Raw genomic sequence first — 22,951 nt, forward strand, 5'->3', positions numbered from 1 at the left:
CCCGGCAATTTTCAAACCAAGAAAAAATTTTAATTCGCCAAGATCCTTAATTTTAAATTTATTATCCAAGAGCTGTTTAATCCTTACAATTTCTCTCCAATTATCTCCTGCCAAAACTAGGTCGTCCACATAAACAAGGATACATGTAAAGTCTGAATCAGATAGTTTAGTGAACAAACAACTGTCTGATTTTGATTGAGTATATTCATCTTCAACGAGAACACAACATAACTTCTGATGCCACTGTCTACTAGCCTGCTTTAAGCTATATAATGATTTTTTCAACTTACAAACTGAACCAGCTGGCACTGCCAATCCTAATAGAGGTTTCATATATACCTCTTTGTAAATCTCCATAGAGAAAAGCAGAATTGACGTCCAACTGGTGGACATACCATCCTTTAGTAGTATCAATAGCCAAAAGCATTCTTAAAGTAGTAAGTTTGATGACTAGACTAAAGGTATCAAAGTAGTAAAAACCTGCTGTTTGAGTGAAGCTTCTTGCAACGAGCCTTGCCTTGTAGCGTTCTACCTCACCATTGGGTTTGAACTTGATCTTGAAAATTCATTTGCAACTAATTGCCTTATTTCCAAAAGAAAGAGAAGTCAGTTTCCATGTTTTATTCTCCTCAAGAGTATTCAATTCAGCACTTATTGCCTTACGTCAGCAATCATAGATGATGACCTCTTCATAACTTCTTGGTTCTGTGGTGGAGGATATAGCAGCTGAAAAGACTTTATACCTTATTGACAATGTGTTGTAAAATACATAATCAGAGATTGGATACTTCACTTCAAAGGAAGTTGGAGATTACTGAGCCAAAGCATTGACCTGCATGTAATGACACTCTTGCAAATAGGATGGCTATTTTCTTTACCTGCATGATCTTCTAAGTTTATTAGCGTCAGATGTACTGTTTGGATTAGTTAACGATGCAGCAGTATTCAAATTATTTGCTTCAAAAAATGGAAGGTTGGTCAAAAGAAAAACCATGAGATGCAAGTTCTAGTGAGTGAGAATTAGGAGAGGATGATGCATGAGAATTAGATACAGGTGCATGAGGTTCAGAAACGAGAATTTTTTCATTAGAATCCAAGTTTCTTGATCTTGTCAGTGAATTATTTTTAAAATTAGAAAGAGTGTCCAAATTAAGCAATTTATTTGATGTTTCACTACTGCAAAAGGGATCTGAATGAAAATTTATTTCAAGATGAGAAGCATTAGAATTTTGTGAGTACATATTTTGAGAGTACGAATTTTTAATGCCTAAAGATTGATCATTTGAGGACAAAATCTCCTTAAAAGAAAAATAAGATTCATAAAAAATAACATTTCGAGAAATAACAACTTCTTTGGTTTTAATATCAAGTAAAATATAGCCTTTTGTTCCTGATTTATATCCAAGAAAGACACACTTTCGTGCTTTATGATCCAATTTCTTTCAATGTGCATATAAAGTAGAAGTAAAGGTTAAATAACCAAAAACCTTTAGAGATGTTAATTCTGGAATGTTACCATTAAGAATCTGATATGGGCTATGTTTAAATGTAACTTGGGGTACTTTGTTAATTATGTAAATAGCATGAGCCACTGCATAATACCAAAAACAATTTGAAAGATTAGAAGCAAACATGAGAGTCCTAACTACATTTATAATATCTTGATACTTTCTTTTAACAATTCCATTTTGTTGTGGTGTTTCCACACAACTTCTTTAATGTAAAATTTCTTTCTTTTGATAGAAAGAAGTCATAAAAAATTTCTGGTCATTACCAGTTCTAATGGCTTTTACCATGATTCTCTTTTGTGTATAAATCATTTCAACAAAATTCTCTAAAAGAGAGCGAGTTTCAGATTTATTTTTTATAAAGAAAATCCAAGTAAACCTACTCCTATCCTCAACAATGGTTAAAAAATATCTATGGCCAGAAGTAGATGGTGTGGCAATAGACCCCCAAATGTCAGCATGAATCACATCAAAAGGAAATTCAGATTTACTCAAACTATTTGAAAAAAGTAATCTCTTTTATTTTGCAAAATGACATGAATCACATGGTACATCATTGTTTGGACATGAGATGAATGGATGCATTTTTTGTAATTGTTGTAATCTAGTAAAAGAAATATGGCCTAACCTATAATGTCAAAGAACACTCTGTGAAGTGTGTGAAGTGTCTTGTTCTTCTGTCACAATATTCAAAATCTTTTCTTCTAATTTGCTAAAGTTAACAGCCATCTTTGCTTGAGTGTTCATTGTATACAGCCCTCGCTTTTGATCAGCAACTCTAATTATTCTCAAGGTAGGCCGCTCCTGAATCTCACAATTATGAGCATTGAACATAAAACAACAAGATAAGGCATTAGTAACTTTTGAAATAGAAATGAGATTACATTTAAAACTTGGTACATATAGAAAAAAACCCCAGTCAAATAAAAATCAGCTGAAAAGAAAACTGTTCCACATAAAGTTGTAACAGTTTGTGAACCATTTGGCATGATAATTTTAACTGGATTAATATGTTTAATAGAATAAAAATGTTTAAGACTGAAATAAATGTGAGCAGTTTCTCCCGTATCTAAAATCTAATATTGAAAATTCAATTCAAAATCGGAAAGAGAAATGAGATAAAATATACCGGCTAAAGGAGCATGAATGGTTGCCAAATTTTCATCATGAAGAGGTTCTTTATGTTGCTGGAATAGTGCAATAAGTGCTTCTTTCTGTCTATCCGAGAATATCCCATCCAAACTAATCTTACCTTCGTTTTGGATAACTATGGGGTTGCATTCTGCATTACTCACAACTACCACTAAATTCATTGAATTAGTTGAAAGAGGTACTCCATTAGAGTGATTTGGTTGTAGATGTGGTGGAAAGCCATGCTTCTGGTAACATGTATCCACCAAGTGACATTGTTTTCCACAATAAGAACAAAATTTGGGAGCCCCTCTAATAGTATCTTTGCCACTTTTACCACGCCCTCTTTTTCTTCCTCTAATATTATTGGCCCCGAATTGGCCCTTTTCACCTTCAGTATTGACAAATTTGACATGGCCTTGGTTAATCTGGTATGGCTCTCTTTCACCTATAGATTTAGTGTGAACAGCATTCACTAACATTCTAGAATTTGGTTCAATGAGATGCATCATTTGTCTCTCTTGTTAAAGAAGTAGAGAAAAAATAGTATTCACATATGGAAGGGGTTTAAGCAACATAATATGGGAGCCCACACTTACATATTGGTCATTTAAACCTCTAAGAAAACGAAACATATAAGACTGCAACCTATATTGACTCATTATGTCTAATCCACAGCTACAATTACTCAAGCAAGCACAAGTTGGTACGGGTCTGAATTCGTCTATTTCCTCCCAGATCCCTTTCAGTTTTGTATAGTAAGAGGTGATGGATAACTCACCTTGCTTTGTGCTGAACAGATCTTTCTCAAGCTCAGCAATCCGAAATAGATCACCCTCATAAAATCGATGTTTGAGGTCCTTCCACAGTTCGTGTGCATTGTCGCACCACAATGCACTCTGCAAAATTTCTGGACTCAATGATCCATGTAATCATGATAGCACAAACGTGTTGCAACGGTCTCAAGCATCATAAGAATCATCCGTTGGAGCTGGTTTGAGTAACGTTCCATCAATGAATCTAATTTTATTCTTCGATTTTAAATAGATCTACACAGATTTGGACCAGGTGTGGTAGTTCAATATGGTCAGTGGAGTGGTTGTGAGAGTGATTCTATGTGTCTCACTTGGGTGAAGGTAGTAACAACTTGAAGGATCTTGAAGAAGGTTAGTGTTAGATCTAGAAGTGGCTTTGAAAGTTTGAAACTGAGCCATCATCTTTGCAAAGTTCTGAAAATCTGCTACAGCGAAATTTTGCGTATCTGGATTCATCACCTCTGCCTCATTCGTTGCCATTGATGAATAAATCGGACAGATATACTTTTACGAACTACTCTCACTACAAGTTCTCATATGTGGTGAAAGATTCACACTTTGTTGCAGGCTCCACGCTCGCTGCACCATGACAAAACTTTGTTCAAACATGCAGAATTGAATGGTAAAATAGTGGAGCAAACACCATATGAGAGGTAGGCTGAAAAGAGAGAAAAAGGCAGCTGAGGGATGAAAAAGCTTTCTTACTTTTGTCATTACTATTATCCATATATATACAAAAATATTAGACACCCTAACCCTAATAAACATACTCTATCTAACCATCTATATACACCAGAGTACCTCAGGAGTATCTAAGAAGTATCTAATTAATAAAATAAAATACTATTTTATATATAACCTTAATTACAATTTTTCTCATGTTTTTCATTTTCATTTTAAAAAGTTCATCTATTTTTTTCTATTTCTTTCACGGGTTTCGATTTAGTTGTCTGCATAGTGAAAACGAATATCCATAAATATTTATAGATATTAATTTTAATTAAAAAACTGATATAAAAATAATATAATCCAATACAATTAACATAATTCAGCATAACCTAACACAACTGGTCACAATTTTACATAATCTAGCATGCACATTAAAAATTTAAAAATTCATTATAAAAAATAATAGAGAGAGAAAGAGTATAAAAGTAAGAGAGAGAGATCATGGTTTACAGAGGCTAAAATAACAGAGATCATGGTTTACATAAATATTTCGTTAGAAGTTTAATTGAAAGGTAGAGAAAAGAAGAATGAATGAAAGTGAAAGGGCTCAGTACAAAAAAAGGAATATTGTCGGATTTAGTGTCGGATGTTAGCAGCGAATTTACCAGCAAATTTAACAGTAAATTCATCGGATAAAAAAGTTATCGTCAGATTTAATATTCCAACAATAAATTCGTCGGTGTTGGAGAAGAACTTAGGGAGAGGAGGCCCTGGTAATCAAGAGAGCAATTGGTGATTGTGATGGTTGAAAAAGTTTAGAATTTGAGAAAGAAGAGATTAGGGTGGAGTTGAGGTTGAAGATAAAGGGATAATTTGGAAATTTTATTTAAAAAATCAATAAAAAATTAGTGTTTGGGTACTTTTGTCACATGGAACCTATCTTTCATGGGTATAACGTTAGTTTCTTCGTTTGATGGGTACTTTTGTCAACATCCGTAAAGTTCATGGGTACAAATAGTTATTTTTCCTAAGTTTTTCATTTATAGGTTTGCACTAAACAACCACACCTGTACATAGGAGATCTCCAATGTGATTAAGTCTATGTACGACAACTCATGGCCGAGCTACATGAAGATCCCTGCTGAGACCAAAGATCGATGGTTTCAAAAGTGAGCGGTAAGAACCCAATATTGTTGAAATAACTGTATTTTGACTGTATTTTATTTTAACTAACTAATGTTATTGAATTACTTTGTGTGGGAGAAATTTATCTGGAATAGAAAACATGATCCCATGATTAGGAAGATCTACGACCACTGGGTATCTAGACGAATTCAGCAAATGATGCAAGACGTTCGTGAGGGGCGCGACCACGTCACGATTTGGATCCGTCCATATATTAAGAGGGCATAAGACGAACAGAGTTAACAGGGCATTGCCGAGGTTGTCGAAGTATATCGGTGGGTCGGTAACTTTCATGAAGACGAAGATCAGGATGGTATGTAGTTTGCTCATCTTTATTAATTATTACTTGAATTAATTGTTACTTGATTTATTTTATTACTTGGTTTCAATATGTGTAGTCTAAGTCGTTGGAGCGTGAGGCGATATTAGCGGAGACCTTCAAGTATACTCATACGTTGAAGGCCAACAAAAGAGAGATTTGTTGATGAGTGGTGTGTGACTTATTATGTGAGTTTTCAATTAATTCAAAATTTGAAATGTATTTGGTTTAAAGTCAATTAACTATCATTCTAATCACAACGTGTGTTACACAGGAGGATTATACGCAGAGATTGGAGGCCACGACCCAGCAATCTCAGCCTAGTGGGGATGACCCCAACTCTGATGCCTCAGTCATCAATCTTGATAGGATTTGGTGCGACTCTGCCTCTGAGCCTTACAAGAATTGCGTCTACAAGTTGGGGTCGTTCTTCACTAATGGCCTCCACACCTCCACATTGACAGCTTCATCTGTCCCTGTCTCTACCACCAACCCTGCCAATCCCGAGGAAGTCATCGATTTAAGGGAGCAAAGCAAAAGTTTAAACAGGAGCTTCACCAACAAGTTCAATCGTCTGAGAAGAGGTACAACGAGCTTCTTACATGCGTGGGAGACAGCTTTTCCCTCAGGCTGGAGCCGAGGGAGGACCTGGAGCGGTTAGAGTGTTTGCGAGACCAAATGGTGGTGTACAACGAGCAGATACGCGCTGGAGGCAACAACACTGCTGGTGGAGCACCAACATCACCACCTAATCCACCGCCTCAGCAGGGGAAAGACGACGACGATGACAATTACTGGGATCCGTAGAGTTTAGGGATTTTATTTATCTTATATCTATTTCATTGTATTGTATTTTTTTTTACTTTTTATTATATTCAAACCCTTGATATTTAATAAAAATCATTAGTTGATTTCTAGTATTTAGAATTTGTGCCCTAATTTTGTGAAAAAAAAAATTGAATTTGACTACTAATTGTGCATTAATTATGCAAAAAAAAATTGCATGCAGTCGGATTTATTGGTAAAAAAATTCGACAGTAAATGGACGGTACAAAATATTATATGGCGCCAAAATTACTGTCAGAAAAATTCGTTAGTAACCAACCGCTTATTTTCATTGTATTGATTACAAATTCTGATGCAAAATCTGCCAGTAACTAGCATCGGAAAAAATAATTCGCCAATAAACATCTTTCGGTGCCATTTATACCGTGAGATGCATTTCATCGATAAATCTTATGATACTTAACTTTTTTTTTTTGTAGGATAATTACCAGTAGATATATTAACAACTATTTTTATTACCGTTAAAAGTAAAATAAATAACTACTAAAAGTGACTTTTCTAATAGTATAACAAGTACAAAAACTTTAACAACGGATAAAACCGTTTCTATGTAGTATAAAAAACTGTGGCAAAAAATACTATTTTGTTGTTGCATTGTAGTGGTAGTGAATTGTCTATCTTCCTTTCCCATCCCTAGTAATACATATTGAACATAGAGCTTGATTTTATTTCGTCAAATTTCGAATCTTTGCTCGACTCTCGTTCTTTTTATCTAAATATCTTTGATAAAAGAAATTTATTAAAAAAAAAAGGGAAATGTCAAATCATAAAATCAACGAAAACGTGATTATTATTGTGCTCAATTAGATGAGATCATTGTTACTATTACTTTTGTTAGAACCTATGCCCCAAAACCTTTTCTTAAAGAATGGATGGAACATAATCTTTATTAAAGATATGCGGACATTACTAACATCCTAATTTGAACTTTATATCAATTATTTTCATTTGTTTTGAATTTTTATTTTTTCACTTATAAAAAAAATTAAGATGCTTTTAAAATCTTAGGTACAAAAATAAAATAAAAGACACTTTTACGATGTAGAAAGAATAAAAAAACAATCTTTTTCAACTGAAGTTTTACATTATTTAAAATTAAAAGTCTATAGTATTTATAAATACAAAATAAAAAATTCTCATTTTCTAAATTAGTTTTCAAAATGAATTAAACTCACTTAATTAATATACCTTTAAAACACAGTTAAGATAAACAATTATGGTCATCCTCACTTCATACACAATTTTAAGTTCTTATCAAATTCTAAATGTGAGGGGTAAATATGAAATTTTACATTGTCTAAAATTGATATTTTTATAAGTGCAAGACAATTTTATTTTTCAAGATAGTTTTTGAGTGAGTTAAACCTACTTCATTTCTAATATCAGCTAAATTAAAATAATTGTTAAAAAATACTTGTAACTTAACCCTAAAGTTTTTTTTTTTTTTTTTTGTGTAAAAATTTGAAAGAATAGTTATGAGGAGGATTGAGTTGATCCCATTTTAAAGGTGCAGTAAATTGAGACCTCACAGATATATATTCATGCAAGATTCTCCAACATGCATTAGATCTCATTTGTCTCTTTGTTAACCAATATGGATTGAGCAACAAAACTTGCTTTCAGGATCCATTTTATGCATACAATAGGTATCATAAAAGTAAATATCATTTCGGAAAAGATGTTCACTTTATTATTAGTTACCACCATTTTCTTGAGGAAGTGATGACATTATTGATGCAATTCTAAGTCACTTTCAAGAGGTACAAACAGTAGAATATGATCTTCCAGCCTATTCTGGACCACAACCATTCTTGTAATCATCACAAAACTTTGAGCTCTCTTGCATAATTTTTCTTATATAAATAAAATATAATAATATATTTGGTATCTTAGCTTTGTACTTTTTTTTAAGAAAGAAGTATATTGAATCAACTTTTAAGTAGCAAACATTAGACAATTCTTTTTTATTGTATAAAGAAATTTTTAATCCTTATTTTTTGGAAGATTAGAATTTAGTTAGAACTTAGAGTTTAAAAATTTGAGAGATTTAAGATATAAAATTTACATAAAAAATTAATTAATGTTAATCGAAAAAAAAACTTGACTGTTTAGCTAATTGAATTTTTTTAGAATATAATATAAAATGCAAAATTTTTGGGAGCCAATATTACACCAACAATATTATAGCCAACATTCAAAATAAGGAAAAGAAGATTCGAAACTTTTAAAAATTAAAAATTAAAAACTCAATTAAAAAAATAAAAAATTTAAAAAATAAGAAATCTGAAACTCAACTAAAAAAAATTCGAAATACAAATTCAAGAAAATTAAAACTTATTTTTAGTGGAATTCATATTAAATTTATTTGACAACTTGCTATAATATTACCTGATTTCTTAGCATTATTAGTTATACTAAATATTTTGTACTAATAATCTCAAGACAATATTCATGCTTATTAACACTTTTTTAAGAAAAAACACTTGCATGTGAGAATATACGAAGTGTATAATCATTTGTGTATCTCCAAAATTTGGCTAAAAAATATATTACCGATCACTTTTTTTAATATATATTCTAAAGCAATTTGGTAGTTCTAGTAAAAGTCTTTATAACTTGTTACTATCAGAACGCAAGGCGTGGCTAAATGTGTCGAAACTCAAAAAAAAAAAAAAAAAAAAAGATGGGTTCCTCAACCTAGATGCATGAGAGAAAGAATCATGTGATGAAAACCATGAAGGAAGGTTCACAATTTGAAACATATGCATGTACATAACGTGGCTTATAATTGTTATGCATGTGAATTACATAAGCATGCATCAAGGTCAATAGCAAGATCGATATAAGCGACATAACAGATTATGGTATCAATCAATTTCCATCTATTATTGTAGAAAACGTAACATTCCCTTTATTTTATTACACTATACTAGGGGAAAAGAAAGATACAAGGTAGTTTTCTTCTTGTTTTATTTCTCCTCAACTTTTTTTCCCTCTATCATTTGCTTGGCTTTTTTTTCGAGTTCACACTTCACATCATAGTGTCTGCTAGCTATATCTATAGCGTTTGGTAGAGAGATAGAAATTAAAAAACTGAGACTGAAAAGTAAAAATTAAAAAATAGAGATTGAAATAAATTTCAATATTCTGTTTGGTGTAAAGTACGAGATAGAAATTGAAATAAGAATAAAATTCTAATTTAATTTGTATAAAGAATAAAATTAAAATTAATTAATTAAAATGAGAGTATTTCAAGTATAAAATGTTATTAAAGTTTCAGTTTTCGTCTCTAAAAATTTTAGTTTTCTGTGTTCCCACTTTTTAGAAATACTGAAATACTGAAATTTTAAAAACAAAGACAAAAATTTTAATACCAATCTCTATACCAACAAATATAATATTAAATCTTAATTTTTCAATTTATATTATAGTATCTCAAAACAAACGCTATTATACATGTAATATTGTGGACCGAATAATTACCATGGTAGTGAGAATAGAATCCAAGAGGTCGGTTCAACTAAGTTAATTAAAAAAACATTCACTAAATTAAGTTTAAAATAAAAATTAGCTGTTAGTGAATTGATTAAAAAAAACTAGTAAACTTATAATTAAATTGACCTGTTTATAGTAATTAATTAATTTAAAATAATATAATATAATATAATAAATATTTAAAAAAATTGTAATATATATAAATATATTATTTTATTTTATGTGGTTCAACCTCATTCCTAGCTAATTTTATCAATTTGACAATCATTGATTGTGTTTTCAGAACCTTGATAATTACATATAATTAATTCATCTGATCTGTAAGAATTTATTATTAGAAATAGATAGTATTAGATTTGTGCCATCATTAATTATATGTACCACATTCCATATTTCATTAAATCTTTTCTGCAATTTATATGGTTACATCCTGCGATACCCCTTAACCAATATATCGGTACATATACATAGCAATTATTCAATTCAATCGTGTAGGAAGGAGATCACTAAAAATATATATTTATATGTTTAATATATTACTATTGGTATATAACATATGCGGAGCCACATAGTGAAAAAGAGAATAACATAATCTCTCTAATTTTAATTTTTTACATATAAATTATATATAAATTTTAATTTATTTTTTTAAATTTTATTTTAATTTTATTTTCTTATGTAAATATTTTTAATCCTTCTAATATTTTATTTAGCTCCATCCATAATATATAAGCTATGTTATATGTATTACGAATAATTTCCTTTATATGTATTAGAGGTATAGTTATATCAAGAATTACCAAAAATCAATATGAATATGTTTACTAACACCGCCTTAAAGAACAGCGGTCCATCAATCTCCATAAATTCGTTTAACAACAATTTAAAATTGCCACAAAACTCTTATAAAAACACCACTAAATAGTATTTTTCTTGTAGTAGTATTAGAATATCTTTTATAATTTACAATTATGATTTAGTTAGAATTTAACAAATATTTTAAAATAAATAATTTAAATTAGAAAAGTCTTGGGAACAACATTGTACAACTAATATTGCAGTCAACAATTAACACAAGAAAAAAATTTTAAAACTCTTAAAGATAATTAAAAGACACATCCAACAAAATTTAAACTCAATAAAAGTTTATCTTTAAAAGGCTTCATAATAAATTTAATTTGTTTAGCAACTTGCATTAGTATTGGTTGAAATTGGCCGCTATATATTATTAATTTTCTAGTGTTATTATTTAAATTAGGGTGGACATGTATGTATCAAAATTTTAGTCGCAGAGAGATAAGACAAAGATATTGATATTCTTAAATTTTATATATCAATTAATTAAATTGTGTGTATGGAAGTAAAATACGTTTAATTAGGTTGGTATATATTTTGTTTATCCTGATCTAATATGATATGCATTATGCATTAGGAAGTAGAATAACATAAAAAGCATAAAGTGCAGCACTAGAAAATTATGATGATATAGTGAGTATAAATTAAATAAGAGCAACAAAGTACACTAAAATAAGGAGTGGTACCAACTTTGTTATGCTTTTTCATAAGCTTTCCCTCTCTTAGCACCGAAAAAACACTTTATAATATAAGGTGTGCATGATGAACACAACACGTTGCTTTACTATTTTCAAATGACATATTTACTACTTTCTTTCTCTAACAAAACCTTTTCCTTTACCCCTTCAGTTTTATTTAATTTTGATAAAGCTAAGATTGTATTTTAATTAATAAATATGGTATAGGACAAGAGGAGGGCCTAATTGATGTGGTATATCTAATGTAACTGAATTGAAATAAAGAGGGCCTGAATTGCATGACCCTTAGACATGTGATTGGGACCTTTTCATATTTCAGTTGGCTTGCGGCGTTACCCATCCTTCTCACACCTTACCATAAGTTTGGCATCTTACACGCCACATACATTATGCCAAAGCTCTTTCCTCCTTACTCTCCCAAATTATTAACCACCTTTCAAAATTAACAAATTCACCTCAATCACCCAAACAAAAACTAATACATATACTATCTGCAAGTGCCGTTCACATGGAACATTTCTCCTCTTCGACTTTTAAAGTTCTCATTTGAATACCCACGAGCGACGTGGATCGTCCGAGCGCGACCTTAGGTCAGGCGGGACTACCCGCTGAATTTAAGCATATCAATAAATAGAGGAAAAAAAACTAATGAGAATTCTCCTAATAACAGCGAGCGAACCGGAAAGAACTATATCAAGATGTAATTTATGAACTATGATACACAACGAATAAAATTTATCAATTTAAATTAATAATCATTATATTTTTTTACGTAATATCCAAAGAATATGATGTTAGCTAAATTTTAAATCCTAAATCTTAATAGTATAAAGATAAAGTGTAAATTCAAAATATTAACTAATATTAATAAAAAATGTTGATTCCTTAGCATTTTTTATTTCAATACGATGGTGGTTCATATTTTTTACGGCAACATAATTAAATTAGGGTAGTGACAAAGGCAGAAATTAGTGTAGCTAGGCTAAAAGGGCAATTGTCTCCTTTCAAATTAAAAATTTTAACGTTTTAAAGTCTTTAACTTTTATATTAACTCCCACTTAATTTTTTTTAGAGTTATAATTTTATATTGATCCTTCCTAAAAATTACTCTAATTTCGTCCCTGGTAACGACCGCATCAAAAATCTAATTGTTATAATATAACAGATTGTAATAATATTATTTTGAATAAAAATTAGTTCTTTATACTTATTCTATATATATATATATATAAAAGACAATAATCCGCAATCACAACGACCACAACCACAACTCATTTTACAATTAACTATTGATATACAACAACCACAACCATAATAAAAAAAAAAATAAGTTTTAACAAATTCTCTTTAAATAACATATAATTTATCTTCTATAATGTATTAACTTTTGATTAGATGATATTTTGATTTAACTATTAACTACACTAAGTCACCAAAAAAAAAAAAAACTATTAACTACACTAATAATTTGAATTGTCTAAATTTAACCAAAATTCATATTTTAATTATAATAGAATCAGTTTATATTAATTTATTATTTAAAATAGGTCTTTCTATAATTTTTAAAATGTGAACAAACAAGCTCCTCCTGAAATCTTCTTCGCTAATCGAAAAAAAAAAAGGAAAAGACTTCTCTAATTGTGTTCTTCCCAATAATTTAACTAAGCTTACATGGATGAGATACTCATAATCGAATTTCTTATTTGATTCCATATCAGCATAGACTCTATATCTAATAGGGATAAGATAAGCTTAAGTGTTCAACTAATGTTCAAACCCGAATCATTAAACCACCTTCAATAGTATATGGACCTAATTTCAAAAGTAATTTCTATTCTTCGGTGTTAAATAATTTTTATTTTTCAATTAGAGGAGTTTTTTTTTTTTTGGAGTTCAATTATATTGGGGGCGAAGAATATTTGGGAAGGAGGTTTTGTTCGTTAATGCTTTTAAAAATTATATAAAGAACTATTTTAAACAATAAACTAATTATAAATTGGTTTTACTATAGTTAAAAATATATTAATTTTAGTTAAATTTAGTAACTCAAATTAATATTTTTTTTTTTGGTGACTCTAACTCAAATTAATATTAATAGTAAAACTAGTAATTAGATCAAAATATTAACTAATCGGAAGTTAATACATCATAATTAAGGAAGGATAAATTACATGTTATTTAATAAAAGTTTTGATAGAATTCACCATTAAAAAAAGTTGAAAATATTTGAAGTAATAATAACCTAGTACTAAAAATGTTATTAATTCGATTAGTATTATTATATGAATATATATGAAAATATAAGGTTGAGAACCCTTTGAGGAAATTCTGGAATGTAAGAAGATGATGAGTTTGGTAATTTCTTGTAGAGTAAGGTTCCCTTTTGCATGATTGATAACATATTTTCTCACCGGCCTAAAAATGAAATTTGTGGTGGCGATGGATTTGCCATCATGCATAAATATGACTTCATCATTGTTATTATTATTATTATTATTATTTTACCATGTGAGTGTCGTTAGTTACATGAGGAATGGTGATGCGAGTTGTGTTTCTCATTTGATTTTCGGATGCAAGCTAGTTGTAGATAATGGATGCTTGTGATTCTTATTTACCTTCGAAAATGATGTATGTAATAATGCCCCAAAATTCCCACATATATATCAAAAGTTGAAAATCACAAAAGACAAATTAGGGTTGACAATATATATGAGAGGTACATAATTTAAAATTGCTAAATGTTTAGTGTTTTTGTATACCGGTGGGAGGATTTATAAAATTTAAATAATAGTATGTTAATGCACTAGAATTTTTCTAAACTTAATAAATAATAGAGTAAACTATCAACAATTTAGATAGAACAAAAATAATTTAAAAGATGAAAATGACAAATGTATTTTAATTTTTTTTTTGCAAATTCAACAAAAATAATTTATCATCAAATAATTCCTTTTTTTTTTTACTAAGAATAATGACAAAACAAACATATTTTATGATTAATTATTTTTGTTTGAAATTTTAAAAATTTCAAGAATTCTGTTGTTGTTTACATCTTTTAAATTAATTTTATCAGCATTCAAATTTTTTTTATATATTTTTAGTAGTTCACTAATTGGATAGAATAAGAAATAAAAATATAAAAGAGAGAGTTGGAGTAGCACCTATTATATAAAAGATGGTAAAATCGGGTTTCAAGTAGTTTGGACATGTGAGAAGAAAATCGACAGTTAGGAGGGTGAACCAAATGAAAGATATGAACAAGGAATGAAAGACAGATGAAGACCTAAAAAAATCATCCATAAGGTGGTCAAACAAGATCTATATGTAAATGGTGATAAGAAAAAGATGGAAAAAAGATGCAACAAAAAAGACACAGCAGAAACATAAAGAATAGATAAGAATTTTCCTACTAAACCTCTAAGAAACTATTCTTAACAACCTAGGTCACTGGAAGGAATTCTCTACTAGACCTTCAAAGATTCTGTCCTTGACAATCGAGATAAGATGGATGAAAATTGAAAGAAACCACCACGCAGAATCACCTTGGTGTTGAATTCATCAATCTTCTTAATGCAACAAGCGAAGCAAATCACTCACCTCACTTAATCACACTAAAAAAGCGTGCATAAAGCAATTAAAAATTTTATTCATCAAAAATTGTGTAAATTGTCTCACCAAAACTGTTTAAATAGGCCCTAACAAACAAAATAAAAGATAAGACAAGATAACTTAATTTAAATCAGATTTGATCTTATTGGATTAGATTAGATTTGATTTAAATTTAAAATCTTAAAGATATTATAACTAATTTAAACCAGATTTGATTTTATTAGATTAGATCATATTTGATTTAAATTTAAAATTCTTTAAAATACTACTAAGCAAATCAGAAGTAAATCAAATCTTTCAACAAACTCTAACAGCAAATCAAATTAAAATAAATACCTAAAAAATTCTAAAATTAATAATAAATTATGCCTCCCATTGAATTTGAAAAGTATTATTAGACTTCTTATTGTCCTGCCTTAGCCCCATGGGCCTTGTGAGTTGTCGCCATTTCAGCACCACTGTTTTTGAGACGGACTTTTGGTCTTCTTGATGTCCAAGACCGGCATGGTACAATTGTTCTAGTATTCAAATATTTGAATGTGACGATATTATCATTCTGCCCTTAGCTCTAAAATAATGAAAAGGCCCCTCTTGACTACGTTTCATCCTCTCCCTCTTCAAAAAGATTTGTTCTCGAATCTTGAATGAGAAGCTCTTCTTTCCTCCAAGAAATTCAAACCCAATCTCCGGGTTTAAATACCATGGTTTGATGACTCTTCTCTACCCACTGAATTGTGGCTATGTCCCTCATATGTGCAAGTTCAATTTTTTCAACCATACTGTTACCATCTTGTCTAAAGTGTGTAATTTGTCTTTCTTCCTTTTCATATATATTCATGCCTCCATAATTGAGTAGTGAATTTACAAAATTTGGAAAAGTTGATATAAAATTACTAGAAATTTCATGGTTAGATGTATGAGAAACTAAAGACTCCGTAGAATTCAATGATACTAATGCACTCTTGTCTAAGGTAAAACTTTCTAGATCTTTCTCACAAGTGTGTTTATTGCTCTCAGTTTTTTTTTTTTTTTGCTCGTTGACTTCTCTCGCTCACTATCCTCATCTTTTCTCTCTAAACCCTCGCTTTCAATCAAACATGGATTCTTGTCACACAAACACTCACCCGCTTTTTCAGATTTTTTCTCATATTTTTCAAATTACTCACATCCTAAAGACCCAATTGAAAATTCTGCACTTTTAAATCTTTCAAGGACACATCTCCATCTATAGCATATTTAACAAATTCTTCCATCTCTGACTTTGAAGAAGATTAAAAGATATGCGTAGAAGAAATTCTCTTCTTATGTCGATCTATAATATTCTTCTTAAATTTAAAAACTTTGACTTTTGTCTGATCCTCAAATTTTGCTCATTTGGAATCCCAAATTGTCATAAATTGTTGCATATGTTTCATGTCAATGGCCAATTTGACTAAATCCTCCATGATCGCATAACGGTAACATTGTACTTTATCTACAAATTCTTCGCGTAATCCAAACAAAAATTGTTCTATAAGAACCTCGGAACTCCTTTTAATATTAGCCTTATCCATTAAATATAGAAACTCTTTGTAGTACTCCATCACTGATTGTGAACCTTATTATAACTTACAAAATTTCTAAAAAAATTTTTGTGGTATGATGATAGTACAAATTGGCTCCTCATGATTTTCTTCATCTTCTCTCAACTACAAATTAGGCTGTTTCCATACTGTCTTCTAGATCTTCCTAATTCAGTGCACCATATATGGGCATCATCGGATAAATTGGCTTTTATCAGTTAAACCTTCTTTTCCTCTAAAAGGATTCAATTTGCAAAAATTGACTCTACCTTCCTTTCTCATCTGAAATAAGCTTCAGGATCATTCCTCCCTTTAAATACAGAAATTTACTACCAAAAATCTTTTTCACATATGAGATTCCTTTATAATCACTATCCAAATACTTAATATTTTTTTTTTTACTTTTTTTGTGGACTCTGAAGTGAATTTGCATAAATTAAAGAGAGAAAAACAAAGAGACTAAACAAGACCAATAGAACGTGTAGATTAATAAGAATTTATCTACGACCTGTAACTGATACCAGATGATAAGAAATTAGAACGAAAGATATAGGGATAAGAAAAAAATGGAGAAAAGACGCAATAGAAAAGACACAGCGAAAACATAAAGGATAGATAAGGATTTTTCTACTAGACTTCTTAGCAACTTAAGTCATTGGAAGGATTCCCTACTAGACCTTCAAAGAACATGTCTTTGACAACGATGCAGAATCACTTTAGTATTGGATCCATCAATCTTCTTCATGCAACAAGTGAAGCAAATCACTCACCTCACTTAATCACACTAAAAAAACGTGCATAAAGCAATTGAAAATTTTATTCATCAAAAGTTGTGTAAATTGTCTCACCAAAGGTGTTTAAATAGCCCCTAACAAACTAACTAAAAGATAAGATAAGATAACTTAATTTAAATCAGATTTGATCTTATTGGATTAGATCAAATTTGATTTAAATTAAAATTTTAAATATATGATAACTAATTTAAATCAGATTTGATCTTATTAGATTAGATCATATTTGATTTAAAATTAAAATTCTTAAAAATACTACTAAACAAATCAGTAAAACAAATTAAAATAAATGTCTAAAAAATTCAAAAATTAATAATAAATTATGCCTCCCATTGAATTTGAAAAGCATTATTGGACTTTTTGTTGTCTTGCCTTAGTCCAATGGACTTGTCACCATTTCAGTACTACTGTTTTTAAGACGAACTCTTAGTTTTCTTGATGTCCAAGACCAGCATGATATAATTTTTCTAGTATTCAAATCTTTGAATGTGACGAGATTATCATTCTGTTTTTTAGTTTTAAAATGACGAAAATGTCCTTCTAACCACGTATCAAACGGTCGCTTTATAAACATGATATATGATAAAATTTAATGGCGTAGTTTGATTCATGTAACTAACCTCATCTAGTAGAACAAAATTTTGTTGTTGTTGTTATATTTTTAATAATTCACTCTACTATTATTTATTAATGTTAGACTAATTTTAGTGAATTAACATATAATAAACTCATCTAACATTTTAAATACTCAAAAAAAAAAAAAACGAGAGCTCTTTCTTTCACCTTATTTACCATGGCATTTACTCTTTTATCTTTGTATTCTTTTATTTACTTTATTAATTATTATTATTATTTAAGTTGAGGTGGGTTTTTTGTGCACGTGGAATCTTTAGATATATAAAGCCGCAAATGATGCTTGCACGGATAATTAATTAGATGAATCTTGGTATAAGTAAAAGGATAATCAAAATTAAGAATGTATTAATTGATGTAATTATCCATTCTAAAATATACTACCAACAAAGATGTATTTACATGTATTTGGATGTATTTCTATAATTTTCATGTTATCCCTTTGTCAAAGCTATCTTCGCTTGTCCTAATAAATACATATATTTAGAGTTCTTTTCATACCCATTATTATAGATTACCATTCCGAAGTAAAAGAGAACAAAGTAAGAAATTGCATGCACTTCCTCACTTTTCTTTTTCTTTTTTTACTTGTGTTAATCATGAATTTCTCTTAGATGTGATGTTGAATTATTAGCAACCAACCAACAAAAAGCCACACGTGGAGGAACTTACATTCATCATACATATATAACATGAACATTAAAAATCATCTACTTTATAAAAATATACTTAATATTTTGTGAAAATATTTGATCATATTATTAGAATTTAATTTTGATATATTAATAATATAAAATAATTATATATATATATATATATATATTCAATTACATAATATTATATTAATAAAAATAACTATTTTTTATACTTTGTGAATAATTATTCAAAAAATAGATGTGATTGCACAGTATATCAAAATTAAATTTATATTATTATTGTGAAAAAAATTTTAATTATTTCATTACAATAAATTTTATTATTGAATTATTAGACTAAAAAAATTAAATTAAAAAACTGATTTAATAATGGCTAAGTGATGGGCAAAACCAATAAATTTTAATGAAACTCTAATATTTATTTTTTTGGTAATTATTTATTGTTATTAATTAAATTCTTTTAGTTTAATAATCTAATAATATATTTAATTTTTATTTTTAAATATTAATAGTAAAAATAAATAATTTTTTATAATCCTCCAACGTTTTAGGATGAGATATATGTTGCTGAAACTGAAAAATTTAGGTTAAATCTATCTTTATTTTATACTTTGTATTGGACGTAAACAGCTTTTTTATTCACCGCAAAAAAACCTCTTTATTGATAACAAATTAAAATAGATCTTCTCTCGATGTAAAATTGTAGAGACTTATTACTATCCATTTCGTTTTTGAACGATTGAAACAAAATGATGTGTTATCATACTTCTTTAATTCAAATTTTTTTAGTATAACTATATCATTAAACTTATTATATTTTAATTTTTCAGTCACAAAATAATATGTATTGGATATATACAAATGCATTGTAAGTATTAGAAAAGAATATTAGAATAAGTATAAACTGTAAATATATACTTAATTAGTTAGGATTAAAATAAAATATAATTTTATTATGAGTAATCATTATACACTAAAAATTAGTTATAAATTTGTTATTATATATTTGTATATAAATATATATGTTATTTAATTTATTTTTAATATATATTTTATATAAAAAATTAATTTAATAGTTAATTTTTTGTGAGTATATAATATTATTGATTTACATATTAAACCGTAACAATTTTTTTTTCTCCTTTTAATTAACCAAACATCAAAACTTATTCCTAAAAATCTAAAAAACTAATAAACTAAACAGGTAAGCATATCCTCAAAGTCTAAAATTATACATGGAATTATTCATAAAAAATTTCATCTCATAGTTAGGTACATCTACCTTAAAATTTGAAGAGACATGGGAGCTAGAAATAACACAAAAAATATATATATATATATATATATATATATATATATATATATATATATTATTAAAAACATTTTTAAATTAAAGTTTAGTATTCACAAATCTCCAATATCTGATGTATACAAATTCATCTTTATATGGCTTATTTTATGAGTTTATATTCAATTTAATAACAGAATTAAAAAAATAAATAAATTTTATTATTTATTGATATATCTTATTTTAAATATTTATATTTTTTATTTTATTATTTATTTTATTATCATTAATAAAATAATAAAAATACATGTACCTTCTTATCATAGTCAATGTGATATATTATAAACAAATATAACATATTTCATTATCTCTGCCAGCGAAATAAGTATATAACTATTTTAAATATTTCTTGTTGTCAGTAACTAACGAGATATGTGCCTTTTTATCTTATTATGAGTTTATGACTGTAACAGGATAATAATTTAAAAAGAGTATATTGGTTAATAAATAATTTATTTTATTTATTAAAAAATCCAATAATAAACGAGTAAAAAAAAAACTTGTGTGCTATATATTGTTGAAATCAACCCTAAACTCTTTCAGCTAATCTTCTTGACTCTGGATAATAGGATGTGATGATTTGGTTGACTAACTTTGTATTTTGTTAGGAGAGAAATGAAGCTTCACTTTTTTGCATATATATCCTCTATATCATGCAATTAATATCCCTAAAATTGCATGCATTGTACTTTGTAATTGCATATCACTATCATATCCGAAAGATACACTTAAAACAGAACAAAAGGGGTGACTAGTGAGTCATCAAAACTAGAGCTTAAGAAAGGCAATCAGAGTTGTATTAACCCCTTTCTTTTGCTCAACCTTATATAGAATTAATGAGAGAGAAAAATCTATGTTGCTTTCACTAATTGGACATTTTTTTAATGACAATTTGTTTGTAAATGTAGATCACTTACCAATTCTTAGGAAGAGGACAAGAATGCGTTTAACAGCATACAAAGCAAGCACCGCCATAAGTGAATGTCATCACTAGCATAAGTTAATGTCATCACTAGCATAATGTAAGTATTAATTAACTGATCAAGTGAGGGCAATAATGTCATTTTATTTTTTATTCAAAACTCTCCTTTTTCTTTTTGTTCAACTTTTTCTACAATTTATGTAGCATGATCAAGGTCTATTAGTAGGTCTTCAAATATTTTGGATATATGATTATATCTAAGAAATATTACAGCATTAACAAAATTCATTGTGTTACCAATTAGACAATAATATTTAAAAATAGAAATTAAAAATATATTATTAAAAAATTAAGTTAATAACTAAAAATACTGATTAAAAATAATAAATTTTACTCAATTTTAAAATTTTTTTATATCTAATTTTAAGTAATCTTAAATTTTATTTTATTATATAGCTAGCTAGCTAGTTTCTATAGCTACTTGCTACTCTGGCTAGTGACATTAGTTTAGTTCAATTATTAAGTGATCTAATTATATAAAATGAACTATTAATTTGGTCTTTTGACTATTTTTTTAAAATGATAATATAATTTTTTAAGATAAAAATAATTCACTTTGATTCTTATCTTTTATTTTTGTGAAACAATATAGTTTATATGAGTATTTTTTCATCAATTTTAAACGAAAAATACTGATGTGTCAAGTTTAAAAATAGACAGAAGTCTATTTATCTCTAAATTTAAATTTGATTAAAAATTTATTTATCTTTACTCTTTAAATAATATTTTTTAAAATTATTTTTTATTTATTATATTAATATTTTTTAATAAATTATTAAATATATAATGTAATAAGTACAAATTAATTAATACAGCATTTAAATTAAAAAATATCATTTATTATAAAATTAAATAAATAACTTTTAAATATATAAATAATACACATTAAAATACGATTAATATATTAATAATAATAATCTTATGATATACTAAAAAAATATGACTCAATAATTATAAAGTCTAATATTATATGAAAAAAAAAAAAAAGAAAAAACATTACTCGATAACTATATACATGACTCGATAACTATATATTTGACATTATTTTTTATAATTATTGATTTATAATTATGACAAATTTTGATCATTTGAATAAAAATTTTAAATGCTTGATATTTTAATTTTTTTTTTAGAATGATAAAATATGACTTAATAAGTATGAAAATTAAGTAATTATATAATAATTATATATTAGATATTTAAATAAACAAAAAATATTCTTTTATCAAATTTTCAACAACTCAAAATTAATATAATGAATAGTTATAGATCAAAGTAAAAAAAAAGAGTTGTGATCATAGTATAATGGTAATTAATTACGGTTAAAGTGAATAGAAGATCTAAAAAAATAAGAAAAGAAAATAAAATAAAGCAACATAATAATGAGAGACAACAATAATTATATATGTATAAAAAATGATAAGAAAAAAAAAGATAGTATATAATATGATGAGATATAATTAAAATAAAAGTTAGTAATTTTAAAACAATAATAAAATTAAAGATAATAAAAAAATTTTTTTATAAGATTAAAGAAATAATTTTTTTATCTATTAAAATTATACATGAAGATAAAGAGGGTTTTGAATATAAATTTTTAAATTTGTTTTAAATTAAATAGGATTGAAAAAATAAATAAATTTAATAACATTTGTAAATTACGAATCTGTAAATAATGTTAGTAAATTTTTATCTTGATTTTGTTATACACAATAATACCGTATTCTTTCTTAATCTTTCTTTTTTAATTTAAAGTTATTTATTTGATACGTTTTACGTGTTAAATAATTTAAGATATTTTATTTTTTATAATTTATTTTTTAATTATATAAAAACTATTTAAAAATAT

General features: G+C 27.6%; 1 protein-coding gene across 1 annotated transcript; it reads right to left on the bottom strand.

The window, feature by feature from the left end:
* Positions 1–2,091: 2,091 nt before the first annotated feature.
* On the bottom strand, positions 2,092–4,116 carry LOC130944465 (uncharacterized). The gene is made up of 2 exons (XM_057872800.1): positions 2,638–4,116; positions 2,092–2,312 (listed from the first exon to the last, which is right to left on the bottom strand). Exons 1-2 carry the CDS (start codon positions 3,149–3,151, stop codon positions 2,287–2,289), a joined length of 540 nt encoding a protein of 179 aa, XP_057728783.1. The 5' UTR covers positions 3,152–4,116; the 3' UTR covers positions 2,092–2,286.
* Positions 4,117–22,951: the final 18,835 nt, after the last annotated feature.

The sequence above is a fragment of the Arachis stenosperma genome, chromosome 8, assembly GCF_014773155.1.
Source record: "Arachis stenosperma cultivar V10309 chromosome 8, arast.V10309.gnm1.PFL2, whole genome shotgun sequence".
NCBI classification, from domain to species: domain Eukaryota; kingdom Viridiplantae; phylum Streptophyta; class Magnoliopsida; order Fabales; family Fabaceae; genus Arachis; species Arachis stenosperma.

Bases quoted from the DNA above. Each gene is read 5' to 3' on its own strand.
- LOC130944465 (XM_057872800.1), bottom strand. From the start codon at position 3,151: ATGATGCATCTCATTGAACCAAATTCTAGAATGTTAGTGAATGCTGTT. The intron at 2,313-2,637 runs GTATATTTTATC...TGTGAGATTCAG, and splicing joins CATTCATGCTCCTTTAGCCG to GAGCGGCCTACCTTGAGAAT.